The sequence below is a fragment of the Macrobrachium rosenbergii genome, chromosome 48 (genome assembly GCF_040412425.1).
Source record: "Macrobrachium rosenbergii isolate ZJJX-2024 chromosome 48, ASM4041242v1, whole genome shotgun sequence".
NCBI classification, from domain to species: Eukaryota; Metazoa; Arthropoda; class Malacostraca; order Decapoda; family Palaemonidae; genus Macrobrachium; species Macrobrachium rosenbergii.
Window position 1 is genome coordinate 32,493,268 of NC_089788.1, and position 17,500 is coordinate 32,510,767.

The 17,500-nt window shown below is 38.5% G+C and overlaps 1 protein-coding gene across 1 annotated transcript in view; it reads left to right on the forward strand.

Moving 5' to 3' along the window:
• LOC136831335 (transferrin-like) overlaps nt 1–17,500 on the forward strand; it is a 90,410-nt gene that overhangs the window by 38,785 nt on the left and 34,125 nt on the right. Inside the window, exons 4-8 of the mRNA XM_067091625.1 lie at nt 2,790–2,920; nt 3,634–3,778; nt 10,279–10,442; nt 16,113–16,234; nt 16,495–16,670. Coding sequence (XP_066947726.1) covers nt 2,790–2,920; nt 3,634–3,778; nt 10,279–10,442; nt 16,113–16,234; nt 16,495–16,670 — 738 coding nt within the window. The remainder of the gene's footprint in view (nt 1–2,789; nt 2,921–3,633; nt 3,779–10,278; nt 10,443–16,112; nt 16,235–16,494; nt 16,671–17,500) is intronic.

Sequence of the window (17,500 nt, forward strand, 5' to 3'; positions counted from 1 at the left end):
CGCATTATTATATATATATATATATATATATATATATATATATATATATATATATATATATATATATATATATATATATATATATATATATATATATATATATATATATATATATAAGCTCGAAAGAGAGAAAAGCTAGGGCAATTAGCGGAATGGATATGATATGAATTTAAGGTGCTGTCCCTTATTATTTGCGATGCCAGTTCAACAAGGGTGAGGAATTAGATGTTTGTGATACCAAATTTACTTGAGTGAATAGGATGTGTAAGGTCAATATTAGTGTTAATAATATATGTGCTCTTACTTCCCGTGTTGACGTTCTGGTTTTCTGCATCAGACCTCGAATATTTTTGAAACGCGTTTTGTATTTCCATTTGTGAAGGGGCAGGCAGGAATGTGTAGAAACTTGAACAAGATTTATATTTTGTCGTACATTTGCCAGCAGTGCTTCAGGTATAATGTTTCCCCATCTTTAGGGAATCTTTTCTTATGAAAAGGTAAAATTGTCGTTTTAATTAATCGCGTTGATTAGGCAGTAGTCATGTTTTTTGACGGGCTTAACGGCAAAAAATGTTTAATGAGCTCTTGACTCTGAAAAAACCGAACCCACCCATTATAAGGAAGATTCTTATTTGCAACATAACTGTCAGTATAACGTTCACAGCTGAATGTGTTCCAAAGATCTTTTATGTTGATAGATACAAAATTTGTGGCGAATAATTATATTTGATATGACCAATAAGTACGCTTATTTTGTAATAATTGATTTGTTTGATTTTTGAAATTTTTAATTTTTTGGGGTCAGAAATTTTCTTTTGGTAAGAATGTTTATTTTGAGTATTTTAATTTATCAACTAATATTCTGTTTTACATTAGCCATTCAAGTAATTTTAGCCAGTTTGATTCGTCAGTTACTAACCAAACTTATCAAATGTTAGCTTTAAGCAAATTAAGCTTAAAAGTACATTTATTTTACCCAATAACAAAATATCTCATGCAAGTCTTTTTAGTCAAGGATGAGAATGATGAATGTTACAAGCAAAAGTGCTTGAATACTTGTATGCCATAATATGTTGTACACTTATTAATGATATCTTTATAAAGAAACCAGTATTCCAGATGCATTCGTAGATATGAAGGTTCCACTCAAGATGTTAATGTAGTTTGATGTATTTTCAGGAACTCTCCTCCTTCCTCTGTGGTTTAGTATTATTGAGGTTCTGTTTGTAACGCGGTATTATTCTTTCTTATAGATTTATGTATTACATATAATATTCTAGATAAGACAAACTACCTTTTCGGTGATTTGAGCCGATGAGCAGTGAGACACCAGGCCAAAACTGTGTTCTCTCAGCTCCATTGGAATTGAACCACTGACCAGTGACGCATCAGGCCAGCACAGTCGATTCAGCCACAGAAACAAATGAACAGTGAGATTCTGACTTACACTATATTATTCACTCAGGCTCTGTGGCCGAGTGGTTGTAGTGCTGACGTGGTGTCTCACAGGTCAGCGGGTTCAGTTGTCAACGAAGAAGTTTGCTCGAGCTATTTCCGGGCGAGATTGTCCGAGGATCATGTTTATAACTTTAACAATATCATATGTAGGGCATCAAATTCTGAAACGCAATGGGACCCGTGTCACTGCAGGGTCCCTCCACATAAAAAAACATTAAGTTCTGTATTTGCTTTCAAATTTGGTCGGTAGGCGCTATTTGTTAATTGATTGGTTTATATTAAACTGGCATCTGTCAAGTATTATGGTCAGGAGATTCCACCTATCCAAAAGTTTTATTATTATTATTATTATTATTATTATTATTATTATTATTATTATATTATTATTATTATTATGCAGAATAATAAAATAATTTGAGATCATCCTAGCGTGCACTTCTAAATTTGTCTTTCTCTTTCCTAACAAGATTCAAAGAACTAAGCTGATGATAGCATGGAGATATCAAAATCGCCTCAGTAATTCTAATGTCTTCTCTGGTTATTATTTACATTAATAATTAGACTACTGAGGTTTTTATAAATCTGAAGTAAAAATATTCTCGTCTTTTGTTCCAAATCCGGCTCTTTTTCCTCTTTCTCTTTATTGACAGTTTTCCTCTCGAGCAGTGGTAGGTAAGGGCAACAAGTTGCCATTCCGCGGGCCTTTGCATAAATACAGCATATGTCTTCTGTTACGGCTTCCCTCGTTATGCTTTTTAGAATTGTATCGAAATGATTCTTCCTAATCATTCATCGTAATTCGCTGTCATTCATCGTCACCCCTGGGGTCTAACGTTGTCAGTCGTACTTTCTTCAACTGGTTTTACCTAATCATACACTCTATTTGGGAAGTACGTAGTAAACACTGCTATCTTTTGATTCATTCCAGTCTTATTACCCGATTTTTTTTTTTTTAGAACGGAGTTGTCCTTATACATTATAGTTTTCAAGGTCACATCATTACCAGTGCTAACCCCCTGGTTATTATAAATTCACTTCCCAGAATTATTCCATTAACTAATGTTACCTTGGACCATATTGAATCATTGTACTTTTCAAGACTGGAATAACGCCGATGTGCCTTGGGCTCTACTTAATTATTCAACGGGGTTTTCATGACTGCAGCATCGCTAATGTTCCCCTGGGGTTCTCCCTGATCCCTCATTATGCTTTTGAGACCTTCATCATAAAATTACTATTTTCTTTTACCTAATCTCTCATGTATTTTAGAACTGCTTCATAGGCAATCTCTCTGGGCCCTTACTAATCTCTTCCGACCGTGCGCGTTCCAGAACCGTTTCGGTACCAAGGCGTGGCTGTTGTCAGGAAGTCGAACATAAAGCAAGTGGCAGATCTCAAAGGTTCCAAGTCCTGTCACACTGGCTACGGAAGGACGGCTGGCTGGAATATCCCCTTTCCTAATGTAAGTAAAAGGACGAAAATGACCTGTAGAGATTGTGAGTGTTTTGGGACTCTTGTAATTGCAAAAGTCAACTCTGACTTTATCTTAAATACATTCACTACTTTTATTGAGTTTTTTAGCTCTATTGTATTCCAGTGCCTTCCACACATTCATAAGACCCGTTACAAGTTTCTGTGTATTATAACAACATGATTTGCTGAGGACACAGCTGTATCATCATTATTATTATTCATAAATATCAAGGGGGTTAATTAGGGCGTGATGTAATTTAAGATTTCATTCCATAGGCAACTGGATGAGAATTAAGTGTACAGTATAGAGGATGGGTGTGTGGATTCTTATGAGACATTTAGAGCCACAGCCCAGGCAGTGGTGCCGTTTGGTATATTAATGTAGGAGAATGTATAGATTATACATTCTTTATTATTCAAATTTATTTTCGTGCAATTTTTTGTTCATCGGTTTATCAGTATTGTAGCTGTTAACATTTTACTGCTCCTTTTCATGTCTGCTAAAATTCCGTGCCGAAATATGAAAGTAAAATCTTGATTCAGTGAAAGTCTAAATGTTTAATCATTTTAGAGAGACGTTTAAAGACACACCTGGTTAAATATTAGCATATTGGCTTGCATTTATAAAACAACTTGCATATTACATACCCGTATGTATGAGTTGGTGTGTTGGTTTATTCATTTGTAGTTTTTTCATTTCAGTTACTAGAAATGGGCCAGATTCAGCTTCAGTGTGACAAGAGAGCCACTGTCGTTGAACACGACCTGAGGGCAGCTTCCTCATATTTTGCTCTCGCTTGCGTACCAGGAAAATGGGTTCCCGATGAGGAAACGGATGCCAAGCTAAGTAAGTTTTGTAAATGCGGGATCAGTGTAAAGATTAGCAATTTTTATAATGAAGGACGGTAAGATGACAAATTCAGTGTCTTTTTACCTAAGCTTAAAGTAAAAGTAGGAGAAATGAAAGACGGTTAATTTCCTTGAAAGTTGTTCACCTGGACCGAGTCAACTTCTAAACTTGTCGAGTTATAGTGAAATATTCTCTCTCTGAGTGAGTTGTGAAAAGTGGGCAGGGGAAAGAGGAATTTTGATGCCCAAGACAAGGGTAAGGACTAAACTTACACTTAAAAGGAAGCCTCTCGAAAGATGTGGCTGGATGGGTGTCTGATATGCAGGGACATAGCCCAAATGTTAAGACTTTAAGATCATTCACCACTCTTGCAAGACGTTGGCTAAAGAAAACAATGGAAAGAAAAACTACCTATATATGGTATAGGTGTAGCATATCCGTGTATCTTTTCTACGGAAGGAAAACAGATCTAAGGCTCTGCTCATATCTTCACAATAGTTTGCATACACATTCGCCTGTTTCAGTTGTATCTAGTACATGACATGATTTGAGGTTTAAGTCTGTTGCCAGTGATAGTTAAACCCAAAGTTTTCTCCCATGTCTTCAGGTGTTGGTTTCCATTGATAGTCAAACCCAAAGTTTTCTCGTGTGTTCCATCAAACCCAAAGTTTTCTCCCGTGTGTTCAGGTGTTGGTTTCCATTGATACTTGAACGCAAAGTTTTCTCCCATGTCTTCAGGTGTTGGTTTCCAGTGATAGTCAAACTCAAAGTTTTCTCCCATGTCTTCAGGTGTTGGTTTCCATTGATACTTAAACGCAAAGTTTTCTCCCGTGTGTTCAGGTGTTGGTTTCCATTGGTAGTCAAACCCAAAGTTTTCTCCCATGTCTTCAGGTATTGATTTCCATTAATAATTAACTCAAAGTTTTCTCCCATGTGCTCAGGTGTTGATTTCCATTGATAGTTAAACCCAAAGTTCTCTCCCATGTCTTCAGGTGCTGGTTTCCATTGATAGTTAAACCCAAAGTTTTCTCCCATGTGTTCAGGTATTGATTTCTGTTGATAATTAAACCCAACGTTTTCTCCCAAGTCTTCCGGTATTGATTTCTGTTGATAATTAAAACCAAAGTTTTCTCCCATGTGTTCAGGTGTTGGTTTCCATTGATAGTTAAACCCGTGTTGGTTTTAGTTGAGAGTTCAACCCAAAGTTTTCTCCCATGTGTTGATGTGTTGGTTTCCATTGATAGTTAAACCTAAAGTTTTCTCCCATGTGTTCAGGTGTTGGTTTCCATTGATTGTTAAACCCAGAGTTTTATCCCATGTGTTCAGGTGTTGGTTTCCATTGATAGTTAAACCCAGAGTTTTCTCCCATGTGTTCAGGTGTTGGTTTCCATTGATAGTTAAACCTAAAGTTTTCTCCCATGTGTTCAGGTGTTGGTTTCCATTGATAGTTAAACCCAGAGTTTTCTCCCATGTGTTCAGGTGTTGGTTTCCATTGATAGTTAAACCCAGAGTTTTCTCCCATGTGTTCAGGTGTTGGTTTCCATTGATAGTTAAACCCAAGGTTTTCTCTCACTTGTTCAGGTGTTGGTTTCCATTGATTGTTAAACCCAAAGTTTTCTCCCACGTGTTCAGGTGTTGGTTTCCATTGATAGTTAAACCCAAGTTTTTCTCTCACGTGTTCAGGTGTTGGTTTCCATTGATAGTTAAACCTGGTTTTCTCCCATGTGTTCAGGTGTTGATTTCCATTGATAATTAAACCCAAAGTTTTCTCTCACGTGTTCAGGTGTTGGTTTCCATCGATAGTTAAACACAAGGTTTTCTCTCACGTGTTCAGGTGTTGGTTTCCATTGATTGTTAAACCCAGAGACTTCTCCCACGTGTTCAGGTGTTGGTTTCCGTCGATAGTTAAACCCAAGGTTTTCTCTCACTTGTTCAGGTGTTGGTTTCTATTGATTGATAAAGCCAAAGTTTTCTCCCACGTGTTCAGGTGTTGGTTTAGTTTTCTCCCACGTGTTCAGGTGTTGGTTTGGTTTTCTCCCACGTGTTCAGGTGTTGGTTTGGTTTTCTCCCACGTGTTCAGGTGTTGGTTTCCATCGATAGTTAAACACAAGGTTTTCTCTCACTTGTTCAGGTGTTGGTTTCTATTGATTGTTAAACCCAAAGTTTTCTCCTACGTGTTCAGGTGTTGGTTTCCATCGATAGTTAAACACAAGGTTTTCTCCCACGTGTTCAGGTGTTGGTTTGGTTTTCTCCCACGTGTTCAGGTGTTGGTTTCCATCGATAGTTAAACACAAGGTTTTCTCCCACGTGTTCAGGTGTTGGTTTCCATCGATAGTTAAACACAAGGTTTTCTCCCATGTGTTCAGGTGTTGGTTTGGTTTTCTCCCACGTGTTCAGGTGTTGGTTTGGTTTTCTCCCACGTGTTCAGGTGTTGGTTTCCATCGATAGTTAAACCCAAGGTTTTCTCTCACTTGTTCAGGTGTTGGTTTCTATTGATTGTTAAACCCAAAGTTTTCTCCCACGTGTTCAGGTGTTGGTTTCCATCGATAGTTAAACATAAGGTTTTCTCCCACGTGTTCAGGTGTTGGTTTCCATTGACTTTTAAACCCAGAGACTTCTCCCACGTGTTCAGGTGTTGGTTTCCATCGATAGTTAAACCCAAGGTTTTCTCTCACTTGTTCAGGTGTTGGTTTCTATTGATTGTTAAACCCAAAGTTTTCTCCCACGTGTTCAGGTGTTGGTTTCCATCGATAGTTAAACCCAAGGTTTTCTCTCACGTGTTCAGGTGTTGGTTTCCATTGACTGTTAAACCCAGAGACTTCTCCCACGTGTTCAGGTGTTGGTTTCCATCGATAGTTAAACCCAAGGTTTTCTCTCACTTGTTCAGGTGTTGGTTTCTATTGATTGTTAAACCCAAAGTTTTCTCCCACGTGTTCAGGTGTTGGTTTCCATCGATAGTTAAAACCAAGGTTTTCTCTCACGTGTTCAGGTGTTGGTTTCCATTGACTGTTAAACCCAGAGACTTCTCCCACGTGTTCAGGTGTTGGTTTCCATCGATAGTTAAACCCAAGGTTTTCTCTCACTTGTTCAGGTGTTGGTTTCTATTGATTGTTAAACCCAAAGTTTTCTCCCACGTGTTCAGGTGTTGGTTTCATCGATAGTTAAAACCAAAGGTTTTCTCTCACTTGTTCAGGTGTTGGTTTCTATTGATTGTTAAACCCAAGGTTTTCTCCCACGTGTTCAGGTATTGGTTTCCATCGATAGTTAAACCCAAAAGTTTTCTCCCACGTGTTCAGGTGTTGGTTTCCATCGATAGTTAAACCCAAGGTTTTTCTCACTTGTTCAGGTGTTGGTTTCATCGATAGTTAAACCCAAAGTTTTCTCCCACGTGTTCAGGTGTTGGTTTCCATCGATAGTTAAACAAGGTTTTCTCTCACTTGTTCAGGTGTTGGTTTCTATTGATTGTTAAACCCAAAGTTTTCTCCCACGTGTTCAGGTGTTGGTGTCCATTGATAGTTAAACCCAAGGTTTTCTCTCACTTGTTCAGGTGTTGGTTTCTATTGATTGTTAAACCCAAAGTTTTCTCCCACGTGTTCAGGTGTTGGTTTCCATCGATAGTTAAACACAAGGTTTTCTCCCACGTGTTCAGGTGTTGGTTTCCATTGACTGTTAAACCCAGAGACTTCTCCCACGTGTTCAGGTGTTGGTTTCCATCGATAGTTAAACCCAAGGTTTTCTCTCACTTGTTCAGGTGTTGGTTTCTATTGATTGTTAAACCCAAAGTTTTCTCCCACGTGTTCAGGTGTTGGTTTCCATCGATAGTTAAACCCAAGGTTTTCTCTCACGTTTTCAGGTGTTGGTTTCCATTGACTGTTAAACCCAGAGACTTCTCCCACGTGTTCAGGTGTTGGTTTAAATCGATAGTTAAACCCAAGGTTTTCTCTCACTTGTTCAGGTGTTGGTTTCTATCGATTGATAAACCCAAAGTTTTCTCCTACGTGTTCAGGTGTTGGTTTGGTTTTCTCCCACGTGTTCAGGTGTTGGTTTGGTTTTCTCCCACGTGTTCAGGTGTTGGTTTCCATCGATAGTTAAACCCAAGGTTTTCTCTCACTTGTTCAGGTGTTGGTTTCTATTGATTGTTAAACCCAAAGTTTTCTCCCACGTGTTCAGGTGTTGGTTTCCATCGATAGTTTAACACAAGGTTTTCTCCCACGTGTTCAGGTGTTGGTTTCCATTGACTGTTAAACCCAGAGACTTCTCCCACGTGTTCAGGTGTTGGTTTCCATCGATAGTTAAACCCAAGGTTTTCTCTCACTTGTTCAGGTGTTGGTTTCTATTGATTGTTAAACCCAAAGTTTTCTCCCACGTGTTCAGGTGTTGGTTTCCATCGATAGTTAAACCCAAGGTTTTCTCTCACGTGTTCAGGTGTTGGTTTCATTGACTGTTAAACCCAGAGACTTCTCCCACGTGTTCAGGTGTTGGTTTCCATCGATAGTTAAACCCAAGGTTTTTCTCTCACTTGTTCAGGTGTTAAGTAAGTATAAGCTTAGTTTCTCCCAGACCACTGAGCTGATTAACAGCTCTCCAGGGCTGGCCCGAAGGATTAAAACTTATTTTCGTGGCTAAGAACCAATTGGTTCAGGTGTTGGTTTCTATTGATTGTTAAACCCAAAGTTTTCTCCCACGTGTTCAGGTGTTGGTTTCCATCGATAGTTAAAACCAAGGTTTTCTCTCACTTGTTCAGGTGTTGGTTTCTATTGATTGTTAAACCCAAGGTTTTCTCCCACGTGTTCAGGTGTTGGTTTCCATCGATAGTTAAACCCAAAGTTTTCTCCCACGTGTTCAGGTGTTGGTTTCCATCGATAGTTAAACCCAAGGTTTTCTCTCACTTGTTCAGGTGTTGGTTTCCATCGATAGTTATACCCAAAGTTTTCTCCCACGTGTTCAGGTGTTGGTTTCCATCGATAGTTAAACCCAAGGTTTTCTCTCACTTGTTCAGGTGTTGGTTTCTATTGATTGTTAAACCCAAAGTTTTCTCCCACGTGTTCAGGTGTTGGTTTCCATCGATAGTTAAACCCAAGGTTTTCTCTCACTTGTTCAGGTGTTGGTTTCTATTGATTGTTAAACCCAAAGTTTTCTCCCATGTGTTCAGGTGTTGATTTCCATTGATAGTTAAACCTAAAGTTTTCTCTCACGTGTTCAGGTGTTGATTTCCATTGATAATTAAACCCAAAGTTTTCTCTCACGTGTTCAGGTGTTGGTTTCCATTGATAGTTAAACCTAAAGTTTTCTCCCATGTGTTCAGGTGTTGATTTCCATTGATAATTAAATCCAAAGTTTTCTCTCACGTTTTCAGGTGTTGGTTTCCAAGGATAGTTAAACCCAAAGTTTTCTCCTATGTGTTCAGGTGTTGGTTTCCATTGATAGTTAAACCCAAAGTTTCCTCTCACGTATTCAGGTGTTGGTTTCCATTGATAGTTAAACCCAAAATTTTCTCCCGTTTGTTCAGGTGTTGGTTTCCATTGATAGTTAAACCCAAAGTTTTCTCCCATGTCTTCAGGTTTTGATAAGGACATGGAATTACATGAACTGAAACTAAATGCCATTAGCCTTTCATTGAGTTCCTTCTGGTCTGTGCTTCATCGAGGCATCGATCTTCAGTTTTGATTGAACTGAATGATTGCCGTTTTTATCAAATAAAATGATTACGTATAGCTTTTTCATTATGAGTTACACTTTTTATCGTTTGTCGTGAGGCTAAAAGGATAATCTTACAGTGAATTATAATATGCTAATCTGATATTCAAACACTGTTCCAGGTTTCGCTCAGTTTAGATTGTTCATCATTACCTTGCAACTGTTGTTATTCAAATGTCATTCATCATCATCATCATCATCATCATCATCACCACCATGTGCCAGTGATATCAGTGCTACTACCAAAACGAGAGTCTTGCCTGGAAAGGAGAATGTTACGAAACCAAAATCTCCTCTTTTGATGGTTGTTTGAAACCTATAAAGACAATTGCACATGAAGGTCAATAGGAACACCACCAAAAAACAAACTATTGAAGAAGCCAGAGATAAGTTAATGTTAGCATGAAGCAATTAAGTAGGACGTTTTAAAACTACTGGGAATACAATGGAAAACAGAACACTCATTAAAAATGGAAGTACAGTAGGCTATATTACACTCAGATGTAATTGTTGGACTTTGTGTCTAATTAATAATGTAACCGAGAACATCCTCTTTTTTGAACCAAATACGACCGGGTCTTCAGTTCAGTAGTTTAAGAACCTTATGTTTACGGGCCATGTTAATCTACACAAAGAGGCTCTTTATTGCTCTAGGCCCGCTTAGGCTGTGCGTAGAGAGGAGCACTTTGTGCCCGAAGATGTGTTAATTACACGAAAGTAGTTGGCACTCTGTCTTTTCTTTTCAAGATTTTCCTGTGGCTTCGGCTGAGAGAGTAACAGATTCATTGTTCCCCTTGCAGAGGAAACCTACAATAACCTGTGCAACATGTGTGATGGCCAGTGTGACGGCCAAGACCTGCACGCTGGCTACGAAGGAGCTCTCCGTTGCCTGGTGGATTCCCATGGAGATGTAGCCTGGACGAAGCTCTCTGCTGTCCAAGAATTCTTCAAAAAGAGGGATACTGTAAGTAGCTGTCATACCTTAGTATTTTATTTCATTTCACCCTACAACGTTCCTTAGAAATAAGGTGTAGTTTATTCTTTTCTTGGCAATTGGTTTGATACAGAGTTGGCATTGAGACACTAGTGTGAAGGTGAAAATCCTTCGGTAGTTGACATTTGGTGTCATTGATTCACAACTTTTACCCTCATTTTTCTCTGATTACCAGTAGCAACAAGCAGTTAGTCGGAAGAGCATAACGTTATGTTAGCAAAAATTGAGTTCTGTAATATATATGTATGAGCCGAGTAATATGTACAGCATATAAATGAAGTGAGTATAAACTGATTACCAACATGAGAATAGAAGCCTAAGAATAACTGACATTTATATTAACCTCTACAAAAAAGTCCAAAATTCTTAAAAAAAAACTCACAATATTTAATATGAACTTTATTCCATATACAGTTCTTTGCAACTTAACAGACATTGATTGTCCCTGGGGTACAGTGCCCCATATTGCTGATATCCACAACTTATAGTTATATAATACCTTTAGAATGGCAGTAGTCCAGGAGCCAAGGGGTATTTGCATGCATGAAAGGGCCAGAAAATTACCTGCTTGATTTAGTCAGAGGGTCCACCGGGACACCTTTGTAGCGAGGGTAGACGTCCAGAAACCCGGCAGTTATCGTGTTATTCAGGGTTTTCGTTGAATTTGATGAAATCAAAATAAGTCCTCTTTTTATGTGTATTGGTTACGTAAATTGCAATAACTCAGCAATGAAATGGTCTACAGAGCTCGTTTACCCCTCAAAATAAAGCTTAAAGAATGATCTATTCAATGGGTACAAGCACAATAAGATTGGTCAATACCCAAGGTCACAAGAGGTCAAAGTATGGCCTTTTCTGATGAGAAACTAAAATCTATGACTTTTCATGTGTAAATATTTGTGAAAAATAGGCGAATAGATTGAACACTTAATGCTTTTACGTTCTGGTTAGGTACACCATAGACAAGTTTTTGAAATTAGTTGGAAAACTTGTTTACTTATTTTAACACCAGTGTAGCAAGCAATCAATAAAAGGAATATATACCGGATCAACATACTGAGGCATGAGATATATGCCGTAATTGTATTCTTAGGGAGGGCAATAAGGATGCAAAAAATTAATCAATCCAGTTCATATATTGTTCACTTAAAATTTTGGGAAACCTAATTTTCTTTTTCATTTTTTTATTTTTTCAGTGAAGAATTTCTGACTGGCATCACAGTCACCAGCCTCAAGTAGTTCTTGCGATCCAAAGAAATGCGTAATCTGCCAAAAATCTGATGATAAATGTGAAACTACCAGCACAGAGTAATGAGAGAGTTAAAGCATGTTACTAACGAATGTTATAAACAGTATACCCTTAAGAAAACACTGGATAAATTCTAGGTATAATGAGGCTCATCTAATATAGCTGACCCTATTACATCCAGCAAATAGCGGCAGCACATATTGAACACTTTGAAGATGAAGTTTCCAGTCTTCTTCACAGTCTGCCCTAACCAAGTCCTGTAGAACAGCCACCATTCTGACGAAGTGGTCCCAGAAAGTAAAAATCTCTGATGCTGCACTACTCTGACTTCTAATTTATTGAAGTCTTCGACCATGGCTTCCGAGTTTGACATAAATGCCTCCAAATGAACCTTGCTATCCTCCCTCTTCTTTTCTGCTACAGACTTTTTCAGTAGTCTTAAGCCGGGTACACATGCGCGCAAAACCACGTAACGCAACAGATTCTTGTTGCAAATTCGCCATTGTGGACGGGACCTCAAGCCCGAGCAACAAGCAGGAGGTGCACGTTGAGCGCGTTTCACTCCGTTCCACCAATTGTCGGATTTTGCCCGTCGCATCAAAGGAATGTTACACAACACGCTACGAAATGTGTGGACGGGACCTGTTTTGCACGCGTGTTAACTTGCTACACAGAGTCTGCTAAACTAGCTGACACCTCCGAAATTCGGAAGTAATCATCGCGCATTAGTCTGATCCCTTCTGTGAAACTACGTGAAGCCCACCAATGGCTGAGTGGAGTGACGAAGAAGTCCTTCAGTTTATAAATTATTATGAAGAGATGACTGTACTGTGGTATGCAAAACACCCATGCCATTTTATTGAACTTTCCTATTGAGCCCATGACTGCCTTACTCATATGAAAGAAGCCCAGACATAACACCACGTTATCAAATTCAAATGGTTTGCTCATGATGGTTTCACGGGCAGTGCAATACACCCCCTCATCACATACCAGAGGCAAGTGTGTTTGGTCTAGCTGGCTCAAAATATTCTGGAATTTTTTTAATGCTGTGTAAACTGTGCCATATTCCATAACAGGGTGGGGAAGGACTGGTAGGAAACCTACAACCTTCTGACACACATTCGCATCAGCAATAAGAGAGTTAAAGGCACTCCAAGAGGGCATTGTTTTGTCCGTGGTTGTTTCTTTAATACCTTCTGTCATACGCGAAAGATCCATTCAACTAATACTCCAAGCTATGTCCTTCCTACGGACACTTTTTGCATGTGAATTGTCTATTTTGTACAGTGCTGGAACTACGCAGGTTGTCAGAAGGCTTGGCATTTTAGCAATTTTCGTGCTAGGAACAAAGCCTGACAACCTAACTCTTGTGTGAATTGTCTCTCTCTGTGGGTGACATCTGTCTCTGATATCTTAGGCTTACTATTCAGAGTCAGTCCCTGAAGTTTGTCCTGCATGAGAATCATAACAGTGTCATGACTTCCCATGCCAGATAGTGTTGCTTCCTCATGATCAAAATTATCAAAGGCCTCTAACGTGAAGCTTGATGGGTTGAAATTACTTGGAAGTGGGACCTGACCCTGACTTGCTTCTGTAACAAATGACGCCATATCAGAATGATAGCGGAGTAGCTCATAACTAATTGCCAGTCCAAACCTATTGAGACTAGAGATAAGCGTTTTTTGACCTACACACACATTATAAATAACTTCAGAGTTCAACATGTGCAAAGGGGTTCGTTTTTTACTATAATTTGCGATATAAAAGATGATTTGATACACAGATATAGTAGTACTTTTTTCATCTTGGAAGATCTCGTGTAACTCTTCTCGCAAATTTCAGGCTCACCATCAACAATATTACAACTGTGTAAAATATCAATATCAGAATGAGCTGAGAAAAAGTCTGCAACGTCACTGGGAATTACCATGTCAGAACATGCTTTCTCCAGTTCACTGGCATCACAAAACCTGTCATTCAGCTCAAAGTCTTCGTTAAGGATACAATTTCTCAACATGGTACCACACTTTCTTATTGTTTCCCTCTCCAACGACCTTTCACTTCTCTCTGGCTCTATCTCAGCTGCTCTTGGCTTGAAAACAGTGGTAGGTTTTTTTGGACTTGTTGGGACAAATAATGAGACATCCCACCAAACGTGGATTAGGTACATTGTCACATCTCTGTATGTGTACTCAAAATGAGTTTTATCATTATTCCGCGCTTCATTACAGCACTTGGAAACGTAAGTCAGGTAATAGCATCTCCCCGAGTTCAAGCCTGGTTTTAAATCTTTCATAAAATTTTTAAAGATATCATACTTCTGCTGGCCAGTTGGTATTGACAATGATTCAGTTGCTGCTTTCTCTCCTTTCCTGATGTTGTTACAAATACTGTACACTGGCTGTGACAGTAAACATCTGCTCCAACTGTGGCATTCGCACCTGAAGTATCATTGCTACCGTAAAGAATGATTCAGCTCGTCTTTTTTCGGAAATCCTCCATTTATCATATACGTTGTTGTGTTTTGAATTCCCACAAATGACACATTTTGTAAAAAACTTGTTAATATTAGCTGGCAGAGACGCAGGATCCCGAGAATCCACCATAGAACGTGTACTCCTTTGTTGAACAGAGGCTGAGCTATCCTATGGGGAATGAGCAGCAATATCTGAGGAGACTTTGCTTAACTGCTTGAGTTTATCCAGCGTTTTCTTGAGGGTACACTCTATATAACATTCGTTATTAACACAGTATAAGAATATGCTTTTGTCCACTTGCTTCAGTCTTTCAAAAATGACGTCCCTTCTCATTTAAGCTACCTCAATGATACGTGTCCTGCCATTCTCTGTGCTGGTAGCTTCACATTTACGATAAGAGTTTTGGCAGATAATGCATTTCTTTGAATCGCAAGAACCACTTGAGGATGGTGACTGTGATGCCCTTAATTTTTCCTATGGTGCGCCAGAGTCAGATATTCTTCACTGAAAAAAAAAATTAGGTTGCCCAAAATTTTAAATCAACAGTATATGAACAGAGAGCATAGACTAAACTGGATTGATTAGTTTTTTGCATCCTTATTGCCCTCCCTAAGAATACAAATTGCGGCATATATCTCTTATGCCTCAGTATGTTGATCTGGTATATGTTCCTTTTATTGATTGCTTGCCACACAGGGGTTAAAATAAGTAAACAAGTTTTCCAACTAATTTAAAAAACTTGTCTATGGTGTACCTAACCAGAACGTAAAAGCATTAAATGTTCAACCTATTCGCCTATTTTTCACAAATATTTAGTTATGAAAAGTCAGATTTTAGTTTCTCATCAGAAAAGGTCATACTTTGACCTCTTGTGTCCTTGGTTATTGACCAATTTTCTTGTGCTTGTATCCATTGAATAGATCATTCTTTAGGCTTTATTTTGAGAGGTGAACGAGCTCTGTAGACCATTTCATTGCCGAGTTATTGCACTTTACGTAACCAATACACGTAAAAAACGGAGTTATTTTGAATTCATCAAATTCAATGAAAACCCTGAATAACACGATAACTGCCGGGTTTCTGGACGTCTACCCTCGCTACAAAGGTGTCCCAGTGGACCCTCTAACTGAATCAAGCAGGTAATTTTCTGGCCCTTTCATGCTTGCAAACACCCCTTGTCTCAAGGACTGCAGGTTCCAAACGAAATTATCATCGCCGTTTTCAATTCAGGTATGATTAATCAAACTGGACTTCTCTGTTTCCTTTTATTTTTAGTTTTGCACTGCTCGTAGACTTACTCCATTCGTTCATGAAAATATTAATTTTTTTTTCATGGATATGTATAATCAGAGAACAAGCTTATTTGATATTTACCATAATTTTTTTGTATTCTAGTCTGCCAAGAAAATTTATACAAGGAAAATTACCTTTTTCTCACGTTTGGAAACCTTTGAATATCGGAATTCGTGCGATTTTTTCCTTATAATTTTGTGAAACTAGAAGACGATTTAAACGAATTAAGATTATTTAATTTATTAAAATATGTAATATATTATGCGCACTACTGCATCATGTAAACATGCACCAGAAGTAAAGTGCATGCGCATATCCATGAAATGTATGTAATAAAGAATCTTATGTTCACTTTAGGAATGTAAGGTAACATTCCCATAACCTGTTTGTATCGTAAGTTCTTGAAAATTTGTCATTAATGAAAAAAAATTGTGATTTTCACTTTAACTAAACAAAGTTATAAAGAAAATGAGAACATTCTGTCAGTATTATCTCAGTGGTTTTTTTTCAAGTGTTGACAAGAAAGTACGCATGGGAAAAAGTAATGACTGTTAGTGAAAGGCCTCAAAACGCCTTTTGCTGTATACATAACTTTTAATCAAAATATTTCCTTCTCAGGTGAAACAATCGGACTATGGGTTACTCTGTCCAGATGATCGCGTTTTAGAGCTAAATGACTCTCAGCCTTGTCATTGGGCTGCCAGACCATGGAATGCCTGGATTGGACGAGCTGCAGATGAGTAGGTAGCAAGATTTTTGCCAAACGAAAACATCAGAAGATGAAAGAAATTGTTCCCAATCTTTATTCTGAAGTGTCATGGTGACCCTTGAGATAGACCTGTAAATGTTATTTTGCGTAAATTACCCAAATTTCCAGTCCTCCGTTTTTTTTTATCTTGAGAATACAGCAATTCTTAATATAAATGTAGGTTTTCCTAGTCATTTCACGAATGATTGTTGTACTTTCACATAAATTTATACGTTAAATATTGTGCTCCAGGAACAAAGAAGCCATAGTGGTTGCACTCAAGAAGGCGTTGGAAAGTGCAAAGGTGTCAGGAGAGACTGGAGAACAGTCTCTCAGACCTTGGGCAAAGAAAGTGCTGGGGATAGATTCTCCCTCTGTGATCCATGTAGTCTCACCGCCTGTGACTCCTTTCAAGTATTTGAATATGTGTAAGTAAATTTTGAAAGTTTTATTACCTATGAGAACAGTAGCATACAAGAGAGTAATAGTCGGTAGCTGATTTAAGACTGGGTTGAGTTTCTGAACATTAGGAGGGGCTGCACAGTGCATATTTGTAGGTCTTATTTATAACTCTGCTTTATATTTATATAACACTTGCAGAATTGACGTTTTACTTGTTCATTCATATACATGTATTAAGCCACAATCAGTTCCATACCCTCGAATGACAGGGTATTGTGCATCAAGGTGGTTGACTCCGTTCTCCCCAGCCTTAGACTTCCAGTTCAGGCTGAGTGCTGGTACCCACTTCCAACTAGGTGCAATAGCAGTGGGTGGGAATCAAATCCCAGACCTTGCAAAGGCGAGCTCAGTACTGTTAGTTCAATTCCACAGTGTAATACTGCTTACAGTGTGCCTTGCACATTCAGTGAGCAGCATTAAAGGGGTTTTCACCGTACCTTTGGTCCTAGCTGCATTGGTTTCTGCTTTTTACATCTCATCTGTTCCCTTTTGTTTCTTATCATTAAGGAAAAATCCTTTGGGGTGCCTTACAAGAGTTTGGAAATAGGATTCTGTGGACTGAGCTACTTTATTCATTACACAAATTTCAAGATAAATTGAATTTTTCCTAGATGTACAAACCTGAAAAAATGCTAAGTATACCTTAGTTTAACCAGACCACTGAGCTGATTAACAGCTCTCCTAGGGCTGGCCCGAAGGAGTAGACTTATTTTACGTGGCTAAGAACCAATTGGTTACCTAGCAACGGGACCCACAGCTTATTGTGGAATCCGAACCACGTTATAGCGAGAAATGA